Raw genomic sequence first — 14559 nt, 5'->3', positions numbered from 1 at the left:
GGTATATATGAGCAGCAGACCTGGGGGATTGACTAGCTAGAGAAATGAGCAAGAGACCTGGGGGATTGGCTGGCTGGGGATATCCACACCCAGCCAGCTCGAATCAACCTCCACCTGTGGGGCTGCACACCCTAACAGGGTCACTGCACTACTGACGGAGCTGTTTGCTTCCAGCTCTGCATGCAATGACAGCTGGCCCAGTCGAGCAACTATTTTGGGATACGTCATCAATAGTAAATTCCCACAAAACCTCATTAACATTACATATTAAAGAGACACTAATCTTCCAGTATGACAGTATTTGCCTATGCAACTACAGAGGTCTCAATTTAGGATCTTTATAGGTTAGTCAGTCCTCATGTGACTTGCCTAAAGGAGGGATAAGACATGTGACTCAGATTCAAGTAGGCCAGACTCAGATTCTAGTTTTGCTCAAACTACTTTGTGTCAGAATGGATCCTGATCGTTATGGGCTTGTATCTCTTTCAGTTTCTGACCTACTTATTTTCCAAAGAAAACAGCATCTGGGATGAGAAATATGATGAGATTACTGTACAGAACATGAATAATCCGCTGTCACATTACTGGATTGCTTCCTCACATAACACGTAAGTATTGATGAAGGATTAATCCTGTTGGTGCCAGAAATGATCTATATTTCATTGTCTATGAAACACCTCTGGCACCCGAAATATAAAATAAAGGCAATGAGGATGCTTTAATCCTTCTGCCGTTACCAGGAAAAGTCAGACATGTGTGCTACATAATCTAACAATCCACATAAACCGTCCTGATAGCAAGTGTATGTCCATCTTATACACCTTATTATTATTAGTAACTGTGTACATACACTGCATCTCCTGCACTGATCCTGAGTTCCATCCTGTATTATACTCCAGAGCTGCACTCACTATTCTGCTGGTGGAGTCACTAAATACATATATTAGAATATTTTATCCTACACTGATGCTGAGTTACAGCATGTATTGTACATAAAAACGGAATTTACAATTATGAAAACTTCAGAGCTGAAATCTCCCTGAATTCCAGGCTACGCATGCGCACAGAATTAGCTCTGGCAATCTGCATTTTGAAAATGTATCGTCTTTACATCTGTGCCATAGTATGATGTAGGAAAACAAAATGTTCCAGTGCCAATCTTAAAGGCCCAATGTCCACGGGCAGATTTGATTTGTGGAACCCGCACTGGAGATCCGCAAATCAAGCCGCCCGTAGGGATGCATTAGCGTTCCCAAAACAATTTAAAGCATGCAGATGGGATTTTTTTCCCCCCGCCTTGCAGATCGCACGTGCGGGAAGAAATCGCAGCATTTTCCACTTCTCTGTGGATCCCGCAGGGACGGCTTCTATCGAAATGACTGGAAGCCGTCTAATCCATGGCACAGTCACAGCTGTCATTGTGGATGTGCCGCAGATCCGCGGGAAAGCAGGAGATTTAAAAAAAAAATAATAAAATTGCACTGCGCATGCATCCGGCATATTCACAGGCGCATCCGACGCTTCCACCATGCTTAGGAAAGAAGATCCGGCTGGCACAGAGGAGATTCACGCTGGATCTGGGCAGGTGAGAAAATATATTTTTCTGTCCATGTCTGCGAGCATTCCGCTGTGGGATTCCGCAGATGGAATCTGTGCGTGCAAGTGGACATTGCGCCTAAGGGGTTCATCTGAGACCCAACCTATCGACTCTTTCCAATGACAATCAGCAGAATTATGAATTCAGCTCTGGACTATGACACAGGCAGTAACTTAGCATATCCATTGAGTCGGTACCTGTCGACATGTGCAGCTTTTAACCAATTAAATAACATGTTGGCAACTGCAGTTCCGATTTGCATTGTTAGCAGCCGTGGTTTCTAGGTATCAATCACTCTAGTGACAAAGGTATTAAAAAATGTTATGACAGATCAAGTCCCCTCCATGTCCTCTTCGTACACCTTTCCTAACTTTTCACTCTATGTGTCAATTATACCATCACATGTACAGTCATGTGACAGCTAAGCTCCGCCCAGAGCTTCAATGTCTTAAAAAAAAGGCAGTTGGCAATGAGACATCTTGTAACATCTAAAGTTAGAAGAACGGGTTTTTATAAATGTCCATCCTGCAATTTTAAAGCCCGGAGTCCTGTGAGGCTTGTTCATCAGTGTCCAATGTAATGGCCGGAGTTTTCCTTTAAATGATGGTTTTCATAAAAAAAACGAATGGATGATTTCTGGCGGCGAGTCAGGGGACTGGCTGTGTCTGAAATAAGACCCTTCCGATATAACATCGCTTACTCCTATGTGCCTCATATTTGATGACCAATTCATTCTGGCTTCTCCAATTTATTTCTCAGAAGCCGTTTAGCAACCCATAGGGAGGACGCTACTGCGCATCATTTAGAGCTGTGCGGTGGAGATGACCTTACTAGAAGTCCGTGGAGGCGAGAGACGAGTGATAGAGCAAGGGCTGAAAAATGTATATATTCCAGTCTACGTGCCATCCCAGAAGCAGAACAAGGACATGTATAGATGTAATGTCCTCTCCTAGGAGGGTTATGTAACTAATAAAGATGACAAGGCAACAAGTAGAGAATGCGCATGCACCAAGCTGCTACTAGTGATACAAATGTATCGATTTTAACCCCTTAAAGGGGTTGTCCCGCGCCGAAACGGGTTTTTTTTTTTTTAAACCCCTCCCCCCCGTTCGGCGCGAGACAACCCCGATGCAGGGGTTAAAAAAACCACCCGCACAGCGCTTACCTGAATCCCGGCGGTCCGGCGTCTTCATACTCACCTGCTGAAGATGGCCGCCGGGATCCTCTGTCTTCATGGACCGCAGGGCTTCTGTGCGGTCCATTGCCGATTCCAGCCTCCTGATTGGCTGGAATCGGCACGTGACGGGGCGGAGCTACACGGAGCTACACGGAGCCCCATTCAGAAAAGAAGATGACCCGGACTGCGCAAGCGCGGCTAATTTGGCCATCGGAGGGCGAAAATTAGTCGGCACCATGGAGACGAGGACGCCAGCAACGGAGCAGGTAAGTATAAAACTTTTTATAACTTCTGTATGGCTCATAATTAATGCACAATGTATATTACAAAGTGCATTATTATGGCCATGCAGAAGTGTATAGACCCACTTGCTGCCTCGGGACAACCCCTTTAAGGACTCGTTTGGTACTCAAGGATGCAAGTGGGATTTTCAGCTCCACTTTTTCAAAAAGCCAAAACTTTTTAATTTTCCCATTGACATAACCGTATGAGGTCTTGGCGAGATTTCGTTTTTATTAGGACCATTATGGGGTACATATAATGTACTGTATAACTTTTATTAATTTCTTTTGGGAAATAGTTTTTTGGATTTTTTTTAGGTCATTCACCATGCAATATAAATTATATATTAAAAGGGTTTTCCGGGGAAATATTATTGATGAGCTATCATCAGGATAGGTTATCAATGGTTGATCGGCGGGTGTTTGTCGATCGGGATCCCAGCCAATTAGCTGATTGGGCACTACAATACACAGGTGTCAGAGCGTAAGCTGGTGGCCTCTGTGTAGTGGCCGATGCTTGTAACTGCAGGCATAGCCCACATTGATTTTAATGAGACTCCAGGCTGCAGTTACAAGCGCCAGCCACTAAACGTGGGTAATTTTTCCGGTATAAACCTCCAAATCCCATTAGATAAACCTATAGACTATGGACACCTTTGGAATTTTTTTTTTACTTAAATGCATGTATTTTTGGCTGAAAAGCATTTTTGCAATTGGGTTTTATTAAGAATGTTGCGCTTTTTAGTGCCTGCAGCTCCTGTGTATCACAGTATATAGCAGACTGCAGAATGCCTCTCACAGTCAAATCTGTCAGCGGGTTTATTTACCGGCTCATTCTTCAGCCCTTCTTCTCCCTCATCTCCTCATAGAACTTCTAAGCTGACCAAATCAAAGATAAACTGATGCATATACTGTCCGCTGTCTCTAACACCATGTCCTCTCTCTACCTAAAACTAAACCTCTCTAAAACTGACCTGCTGGTATTTCCACCCTCCACTAACCGACCTCCTCCTGGCATCTCCATCTCAGTGTGTGGCACCACCATAACTCCTAGACAACATGCCCGCTGCCTTGGGGTCATATTTGATTCTGATCTCTCTTTTACCCCCTACATCCAATCTCTGGCCCGAACATGTCAGCTGCACCTCAAGAACATGGCAAGAATCCGCTCTTTTCTCACTGTAGACACGCTAAAAACGCTTACTGTTGCCCTCATCCACTCCCAGCTCGATTATTACAACTCGTTGCTGATCGGCCTCCCCTGCTCCATACTCTACCCTCTCCAATCCATCCTGAATGCAGCAGCCAGGCTCATCTTCCTGTCCAGCCGCTACTCGGACGCCTCTGCCCTGTGCCAGTCACTGCACTGGCTGCCCGTTAAATACAGAATTCAATTTAAACTCGCTACCTTCATCCACAAAGCCCTCCACAGCGCAGCGCCCCCCTATATCGCCTCCCTCATCTCAATCCATCACCCAGCCCGGGCTCTTCGCTCTGCTAACGAAACCAGACTGAGCACCCCTTTAATTCGAACTTCTCATTCCCGCCTCCAAGACTTCTCCAGAGCAGCACCGGTCCTCTGGAACGCACTACCAAAGGCTACCCGAGCAATCCAGGACTCGCAGAACTTCAGGCGTGCTCTAAAAACGCACCTCTTCAGGGAGGCATACCGCATTCCCTAAACAAACCCCCCTGTACTCCGCCTGATAACATGCTCCCTGACCTACTGACTGCAATCCCTGCTAGCCATCATAAACCGCTCCTGCAGTCACACCGATTCTGCTGTCACACGGCTAAATGTCTGACCATTGTCTGTGTGTATAGAATCCCTCACTCTCCACCTCGCCATACCGTGCACATCTCCAGCCCCTTTACCTTCTGTATCACCCCATTACTTGTAGTATGTAAGCTCGTTGGAGCAGGACCCTCACCCCTATTGCTTCCATCAGCTGATTACTATGTAACCGTGGTTCTGTAATGTTTGTACTTTTGTCTCTCTGTATTCCCCCTGTCTATGTAAGCGCTGCGGAATATGTTGGTGCTATACAAATAAAGATTATTATTATCATACATGTGTTCCAGTGAGAAGGTAGTGGGGCTGGAGAGTGTTTAGAGGAGCTCACTGATGGATTTGACTGTGTATTTTGTAACTTGCTGTATACTATGATATGCAGAAGCTGCAGAAGTCAATTAAATTTTTTTTTAATAAAACCCTTTTGCAAAAATGCATGTCAGCCCAAAATACATGCATTTAAGGAGGTTTTCCTGGCAAAATGCATCGATGTCTTTAGGATAGGCTATCAATAGTTAATCGTCGGGGACCCATGGCTGAGAATCCATGGCGATGAGCTGATTGCATGGCCCGCTGACAGTGCAGCAGATTGGACGTGCGTCACTGGATGGAAGTGCACTAGCTGGCTTTACTCCCATTGAAATCAATTGGAGATGAAGCGACTATTCTGGCACTTCTGCCTCTAACACCGGGGTTGGACGTGGAAGTGTAATAGCCATTTCAGCTCCCATTGATTTCAATGGGAGGGAAGCGAGCTAGGGCACTTCCGTTCCCGTCCACTGTTACGCACGTCAAGACCACTGAACTGACATTGGCCAGGGTGATCAGCTCATTGCTGGGGATCCGGAGCAGAGGGTCTCTGGCAATGAACTATTGATGATCTCTCCTGAGGAAAACCCTTTTAGGTGAAAAATGCCCCAAAAAGATGTCCATTGTGCTTAAGTGATAAAATTCTGCCTGCGGTTGCCACTAGGGGGAGCATAAGAGCTCACTGCATACAGAGCCTCGTGTGGCGCAGAGTGCTACGGCGGCAGAAATGCAGTCCTAAGTTCTTGCTCACAACCTGAAGGTTGCGAGTTCAATCCCCATTTGGTTGAGGTAGCCGACTCAAGGTTGACTCAGGCTTCCATTCTTCCGAGGTTGGTAATAAATAATTTACTTGAAAGCGCTAAGTTGGCGCTATACAAATAACAAGATTTTTTAAAAAAATGTAATTTATACAATGAGTTCAATAGTCAAATAGTATGCAGTAAGCTGCCCTTGGTGGTGGCTGCAGACATCTAGAATTTCAACAGGTAACTATGTATCCATAGAGTGGATTGGGAGCTCTATATCAAAAAAGTAAAACTTTAAATGCCGTCAAACATACATGAAAAAGACCTGGCAGAGTAATGTATCACCAAGCCCTTCTGCGGATCACTTTTTTTTACAGTCCATCATCTTATGCTTTGCTCTTCTTCCCATCCAGGTATTTAACAGGGGACCAGCTGCGCAGCGAGTCGTCAACAGAAGCCTATGTGCGGTGTCTGCGGATGGGCTGCCGATGTATTGAGTGTAAGTACACAATGTGTTTATGCAGGTCATATGTGCAGAATGTTTTTGGCGCCCCCTATCATAAGAAAAAAACACAATATTTATCGCACTGATAGGCAGTTTGCAGTTGGCAGTCATAGTAGCAAGTGTGATGTTTCCACCCGGCTAAACCAGTGGGGGAAGAGATGTTACAGGCTGGACTCTGCTCCTAGATATGGTGTTGTGGTGCAGTGTGGTGTAGGTCCCACAGCGGGAAAGAGGCAGAAAGGGGTTTACAGAAAAAAACACTCATTTTTATTATACATCCACATGTCCAATACAGTCCTCTTTCCTGACATCCCTATCCAGAGATGGTGACTGGAAGTACCGTTACCTACAACATCCAGTACTGCTTATCCAGGTTTTTCACTGGGGCCCTGGGACAAATCCTGTAGCGTCGTACTTGGTACCTTTCTCTTTCCTGGTTCCTCCCAGCAGCACAGAGCTGAGTTGCTGAGGGGATGGAGAAATAATGAAAGAAATGCTTAATTACAGGGACTACTCTATCCCTCTCAATGGAGCTCTCCAATCACCAACTCCAATATATACCTTAATTCATCCTATATGACAGGGAAAGCAGAACAGAATCATCATAGTATAAAACAGTTTCATAACACACTTTTCAGTTCACAACCATTTTTGACAGAACTGGTTTAACACGTAGTAGTGACTGCTCACTATAGATACAATACCAGAATGAAGCTCATAGCATCAGTACGACACCAGAATCAGGCTAACATAAATACAGCACCAGAACCAAGCTGATAACATAAATGCAGCATCAGCACCAAGTTCAGCACAAGAATACAGCACCAGAACCAAGCTCATAACATTAATACAGAACCAGAACCAACCTCAGTACATAAATACAGCATCAGAAACAAGCTCATAACATAAATACAGCACCGGAACCAACCTTAGTACATCGGTTCAATACCAGAACCAAGCTCAGTACAAGAATACAGCGCCAGCACCAAGCTCATAACATAAATACAGAACCAGAACCAACCTCAGTACATAAATACAGCATCAGAAACAAGCTCATAACATAAATACAGCACCGGAACCAACCTTAGTACATAGATTCAATACCAGAACCTAGCTCAGTACAAGAATACAGCACCAGAACCAAGTTCATAACATGAATACAGCATTAGAATCAACCTCAGTAAATAAATACATTACCAGAACCAAGTTCAAACATAATTACAGTACCAGAACTATCGAAATATAGTAGGGGAACTAAGCAATTGTCTTACGAGGCTGGTGATAGACTGACAGCGGCACCATAGGACTTCAGAGGGAAGGATACTTAGCCAGGAGGAGGATGACTGATGTAGCTCCACAGGACACGGCCACACAGAGGAAGATGATTATCTGGCCTGGCAGACGTAAGGGGAGGCAATCCCCTCCTTGTGTCCAGTGCCTTGTACAACCGCACAGGTCACATATAGCTAGGTTTATGTCTATGTATATCATTGGTCTTCTACCCCTGCTTCTACTCCCATGCACGCTGTCTGCTCTTCCAATGGTCTTCCATGGTTTGCAGAAGCTAAAAGATTTGTCTTTTGGGCATTATAAATATATATATGTATGTATGAAATCGATATAAGTAGTTTTCAGAAAGTCCCACTCCCTGGGGGGATTCTAGTGAAAGCCCATTTCATTTATTACAAGCTTGCATTAAGGCTAGAACATTGAATCGCTGACGTACCACCTGCAATATCTAGACGAAGGCTCGTAAATGTGCTCATGTTGTGTCGGGAAGTGTGCTGGGTTCACTGAAGTGTGATTGTTTCCTGTCTCTCACCTCACTCCAGTGGACTGCTGGGACGGCCCTGATGGAAAGCCAATTATTTATCACGGATGGACAAGAACAACGAAAATTAAATTTGACGATGTGGTGCAAGCTATTAAGGACCATGCATTTGTCACCTCTGAGTGAGTTCCTGCTGTAACTCTTTAATAACTGGACATGTGATGTATGATGGCTACATAATAAAAAAGGATGGACGGCGCTTTCATTTGTTCGACGAGCCTTGGCTATATAGACGCACCAAGGGCCAGAAGGTCTACTGCACGGTCTGATCGGTGGGCGAGAACATTTGTTGGCCTGATCATTGATTGGGTGAAACCGCAGCCAATGAGCTGATGAATAAGCAAATACTTGTAGATCGAGGCGATCGCATCTTTTGCGTGTAGCCGAAAAATTCATCCTTGTTGGTGGCGCATCTTCCCGCGTTATCCAAGGTCGTGCTGTCAACAGCTATGATGGTGTATGGAGAATGAATGATCTATGAAAGATGGTTTGTTCCCCCATACAGCCGACATTGGTCTGTATTAAAGCGGTTGTATCAGAATCAACTTTTCCACCTATCCATCTGCCGAGACCCCCCAATCCCGAGAACAGGAGCTCCATGTCCCTCTCTTCTTATCACTGTGAGGTCGCTTCTTCCACCTCCAGCGATGTCGCATTGAATGCAGAGGTGGCCAAGCGTTCATGGTCAACGCTCCATTCATTTCAATGGGCCAAATGCTTGTAGTTGTCTTTCTCCGGCAGTCCCATTGAAAATGAATGGAGCTGCACCACAAGTGCTCAACCGCCACTCCAGACAATCTGCGCTCACTGCGGGGGTGCAATGTGCCCACAATGAAAAGGAAAGGGGACACTTGACACCCATTCTCTAAATCATGGGGGTTTCAGCGGTGCGACATCCACCGATCACACTTTTATAAGGATAGGTGATAAAAGTTGATTCTAATATATTCCCTTTAAAGACCATTTAAATGAGCACCAATATCAGGAGTGAAACAGCGCAATCAGACCATATAATAGCGTCCTAAGTAACCAGTGCTGACCATCACTACCTCAAAGGGTTGGCCAATGAGAAACGTTTATCCTCTATCCACAGGACAGGTGATAAACATATTATTGCTGGGGGTCTGACTGTCGGATGGAGCGGTGGTCATGCCTGAACAGTACTGTTTTGTTCAATGTCTATGAAGCTGATAGAGATAGCTGAGCATTGAGAATTAAGGTCAAGAGGGGTGTCGTCTCTCCTTAAGGAGAGCACCCAAAAAGGGTGTGGAGACACCTAGGAGGTGAATGGGTCCGGGGATGGCATCATCTCTCTCCCCAAGAAGGGGTGTGAGAAGACAGCTGAAAAGTGAGTGAGGAGACTTATAAGGCCATGCAAGCTCCTCTGGGTAATTTATGCAAATAAGGAAGATGGCAATCCAAAGAAGGAATGCTGCCATCCAATTAGTGGCGCTGCAGAGGTATTGTTCCATCCCCCTTATTTACAGAGAATTATTGGATGGCTGGGGGTCCCAGTTGTGGGATTTCCAGCTATCATACACTTATCACATATCCTGTGAATACCTGATAAATATTTTGCACGGGCCAACCCCTTTAACCCCTTTGTGTCCAGCCTACTTTGTATCATAAGGACCAAGCAATTTTCATTGTTGCAATGCAAGAGCCATAACTTGTGGATATAGTCGTGTGAGAGGTTTTTTTTTTGGGTGGAGTTGTATAATTTGATGGCACTAATCAGGGGTACATTTAATGTATAAGGAAGGGGGGTAGGGGGTGGGTGAGAGAGAAAAATCCAGAAACTCTGCCATTGTTTTTTGTTTTTACAGCGTTCACCATTTGGTAAAAATATCATGATAACTTTCTTATCAGCACGATTAGGGCTTATTCACACGAGCGTATATCGGCCGCTGTTTTCAAGGCCAGCCAATATATATGCTGCCATGTGAGCTGTCTTTCCCTTTCCCTCCCCCTCGCCGGCTCTCTGCCTCTCTCCTCCCCTCCAGCTGTTTGCAATTGGAGGGGGTGGAATGGTGGCGGAGCTAAGCTCCCGGCCTTTGTCCGCAGCCAGCATTGGGAGGGGCGGGGTGGGGGCGGGGCTTATCCCCACCCCTTCCCATTGCAAACAGTTGGAGGGGAGGGAAGACGCAGAGAGCCGATGAGGCGGAGGGAAGGGAGAAGACAGCTCAGATGGTAGTGTATATTGGCCGGCCGTGAAAACGGTGGCCGATATACACTCCTGTGAATAAGCCCTCACTGCAATACCAAGATTATATAGCTTTTTAAATACTTTTTCACAATATATTAATTCTGGCATTACTGTTTTAAATTATTTTTATGGTCTTTACCATGTGAGATAAATTACAAAATATTTTAATTTTTGGGTCATCATTACAATCGTGATAATACCTTCTGTGTTGCCTTTAATTATTTTTGGTATTTTATCCATTTAAAATGTTTTTTTTGTGATTATTTTTCTTTTAAATAATGTTTATGGAACTTTTTTGATACTATTTTCCTGTCCCCAAAGGGATCTTCAAGATGTGATCGTTTGATCACTAAGATAATACACTGCATTACTTATGTAGTGCATTCTACTAAGCCTATGACAGCAGCCTATTACACTCTGCCGGAGGTGGGGCCTAATAGGTTGAGTTACATGGCAGATTTGGAGGTCTTTATCAGGCTTCCGGCTGCCATGGGAAAGCACTGGTACCTTTTGATCACACTGCGGGGTGCCGGTGGGTGACAGGAGGAGCCCCCTCTCCCTGTCATGTTGCAGCTGCTATTGATTATGGCATGTAAAGGGTTAAACTTCCAGGATCTGAGGTTTCTCCATTCTTGGCTGTTAGAGCAGGAGCCTGGCTGTCAGTAGTACACTAAGCCATCGCCTTGGAAAGATGTATGTGCGGATTTAAAGCCCATTAGTGAGGTCAGTAAAAAAGATGTATTGTGGTCACGAAGGGGTTAAAGTACATTTTGATTGAAAAATGGAAAGAAAATTCTACCCAGCTGCTATCTGTTTCTGAGAACACTGGCTGACAACCAAAGTATCAGCTATGACAGCTCCCACCGAGCAGCAGAGCTTTCAGAGCTTAAAAGCAAATTTGCGCTTTCAGGTGGCGGTAATGAGGTTGAAGTCGGCATTACCGCCACCCAGACCTCTTGTGTTTGACTAAACTCATCTTAGAGCACTTAGACCCTGGGGGTGATCTAAGGAACTGTTCACACTTCATTATTGCCTTAGGTCGCAGGTATATTTTTGGAGAATTTCGCAATGTATACTTCCAATGGAAGACTGTGGCTTATCTACAGTGTAGCGGTCCTGGCATACATGCCAAAAGTAGCTCAAAACTCTGTGGGTGTGAACAAAGCCTAAGTTTGGCCAATTGAATTTCGGGGCCGGGTGTATAACAGATCTAAGCTCGGCCAGCTACTTTAAACCCTTGAGCCTTAGAACAAAGTAGGTGACCCACGGAGTCTGGGGATGTAAGTTTTATACTTACCTGCCTCGCCATTTCCCCATTGTGAGCGCTCAATCCTGCCGCACCGAGCGGACTGCATGGCTTACTCTAAGTAGTCCTCCCATTCTACACGTAGAAGGGAAGGACTACTTTAATGGAGCTAGACTGTAATACCAGACACAACCTATTGTCAGATATGGCGCTGGTTTGGTAAGGAATCAGCAATGTTTTTCTAGTGCATGACTCCCGGGGATTTCACTATTCTACAGGATCTGTGGCGGAGATCCGAGGCTGGCGCTCAGATTTCTGCCACGGATGTGTAGTTTGATGTGCTGTGGAGCCGTGTGAGCATTTTTCCTGTTTAATGGAGCTAATTTGCTATTTTTTCAATGCAGAATAAGGGCTTACTCACACATTCATGTATTTTGTCCGTGTGCAGCCTGTGTGTTACGATCATGTGGGCAAACTAGGCACTGGGCCCACACGATCACAACCAAAGGGCGACTGGGTACACACACGGGTTTCATGCAAACTGACCCTGTATGACTGCTCACCCTAGGGGCCATACAGAGACTGACCAGGAGCTGGGTTTATATGTGAGCACAAACTCAGGAGGTTGGCTAGCAGGAAGTACCACACCCAGCCAGCTCAATCAATTAACCCTGTGAGGGCTGTGCTGCTAGGAAGCTTAGAACTACAGATCCCAGCAGCACACGTAACACCGTGTTTGCAATAGGCTTCACACAGACACTACACCGACCCATTGACTATAATAGGACTTTTTAGGCATGCGTTTTTTTTTTTTGTACACTGACAAAAAAAAATTGCAACATGTCTCATTTTTATCCGTATCATGGACAAGAAAAAGGCATGCAATGTCCAATGCTACTTATTCCCATGGAATTTTTTTTCCTGTTGCATGTGAAGAGGGTTCTAAAAAACATCTCATGCGCATTGAATTCGAATTAGCATTCGATTTGTTGGAAATTTCAGGGTGGACTCTGCACCAAGACCCGTGTCAAATCCAGAACATGTGAACTAAGGTTTCAGAAAAAAAAATCCTAGGTGACAGTCCCTAATCAAATTGTACTGCGGGTCACTGTTGCTCAATTTCATTCCTCAAGGACCAATTAAAGCAGGTCAGGCTTTCGGGATTTCCTTAGCATTGCACACATGATGTAATTATTGTGTTCTCCGTACTAATGACCTGTTACCGGTTCTTGAGGACCGGAGTAGAGCAAATCAAGTCCAATATACTGCAGTTATATGCATTTTTTGCTCTCCTTTTGGAATCTGTTCCTGGTGATCTTTTGTGACCGCTTTACACAGAGATGAATCTCATGTACGTCCGACTGCAGATAACACTGTCCTGTCCATTGTAGATACCCGGTCATACTTTCCATTGAAGAGCACTGCACGCTGGAGCAGCAGAGGTATATGGCCAAGGTGTTTAAAGACGTATTTGGTGACATGCTGCTGACTAAACCCACTGAAGCGAGTGCAGATCAGCTGCCATCTCCTACACAGCTGAAGGGGAAAATCATTATCAAGGTGATTATTGTATCCGTCTGTCGGTTCAGTAACAGCCATTGACATTCCCATTAATGAGTTAAGGCACCCTCTATACTGCGCCTCCTGATACAGTAGACTATAATAGGATAACATCTAAGGAACGTTCCTCAGGGGCGTACACTCCAGAGGGTGGTTCTTGCAAAACCAAAATTGTCTCATGCTTGTTACCAGGTCAAGCAAAAAATACAGAGACCCTCCTCTCTCCATCCATAGGTTATATCATCCTTGGCTGGACTCCTATTCCAGCACTATAGAAGAGTCATATATGTAGTTCTGACAGCAGACCCGCAGATCTGGTGAGAGAGGTAGGGCCCTCATAAGGCACATTGCAGGTTGGTGACAGGTTCAAGGGATGGCTCTAGATTTATGTGACTGACAGAGTCACAGCTGGCCCCCTGAGTCACTTATAGGCCCCACTGTGTCTGCTGAATCATTAATAGGTCTTGTTACTGTCCAATGAGTCATTTATAGACCCCACTGTGTCCCTTGAGTTATTTGTAGGCCCTGTTGTTGCCCCCTGAGTTAGTAATAAACACTCCCCTCCATCATACTCCCACAACATTCACTTTCTTGGCCTTGGCCACTTCTGGCTCAGGATCGTGTGATATGATGTAGGTGACGCAATTACCTATTTAACTGAAAAGCCTCCAGATTGGTGAAGCTCCCTCTGCTCACTTGTTACTGGGGCTGTGGTCAGGTGCTCTGTCCTCCTCTGCCTCCCTGGTGTCTTCTGGCAGGGCTCACGTGCGCTCTTGCCCCCTTACTTAAAGAGCCAACACCCGCTCCCCTATTCTTGCCCCTCTGATCACCAGCCACTCCCAGCTATATTAGGCATTCTCCCATCATGAAGGATGCCTGAGCAATTGGTCTCCTTGAGCTGCTTTTACACGTAATGATTGGCGCTCAAAAACTCATTGGAGTTCAAATTTGACCAATAATTGTTGAGTGTAAATGCGGCCAAACGTTCGAAGCTCCTCCTCCTCACCTGTTGCTGGTGTACATGACCACCAGTTGAGGCCATTGGAAGCTCTCCAGTTACGCACCTATTCAGACCTCCAGCTACCACGCCTCGGCCCAGTGCCGCATCAGCAGCCACACTAGCAGGAGTATCTTTGTGAGTAATGACTTGAGGACCCTTCATCGAAGATTAAATCCCACTTGAAGGAGTCAAGGGTAAAAATTGCGGTTCATCAAGTGCTGCCTCCTTAGATAGGCAAACCGGTATGTGGCTAGTCGGATCACATCCGCCTTTCTGACAGGAGCGCTTGGCTTCCTGCATTGCCTCTGT

General features: G+C 45.4%; 1 protein-coding gene across 1 annotated transcript in view; it reads left to right on the top strand.

Moving 5' to 3' along the window:
* The window catches only part of PLCG2 (phospholipase C gamma 2), a 130084-nt gene that overhangs the window by 56542 nt on the left and 58983 nt on the right, over nucleotides 1-14559 (top strand). Inside the window, exons 11-14 of the mRNA XM_066583776.1 lie at nucleotides 490-608; nucleotides 6316-6401; nucleotides 8240-8360; nucleotides 13082-13250. Coding sequence (XP_066439873.1) covers nucleotides 490-608; nucleotides 6316-6401; nucleotides 8240-8360; nucleotides 13082-13250 — 495 coding nt within the window. The remainder of the gene's footprint in view (nucleotides 1-489; nucleotides 609-6315; nucleotides 6402-8239; nucleotides 8361-13081; nucleotides 13251-14559) is intronic.

This window comes from Eleutherodactylus coqui, chromosome 11 (assembly GCF_035609145.1).
Source record: "Eleutherodactylus coqui strain aEleCoq1 chromosome 11, aEleCoq1.hap1, whole genome shotgun sequence".
NCBI lineage: Eukaryota > Metazoa > Chordata > Amphibia > Anura > Eleutherodactylidae > Eleutherodactylus > Eleutherodactylus coqui.
This window is presented reverse-complemented; position numbering and strand designations above follow the sequence as displayed.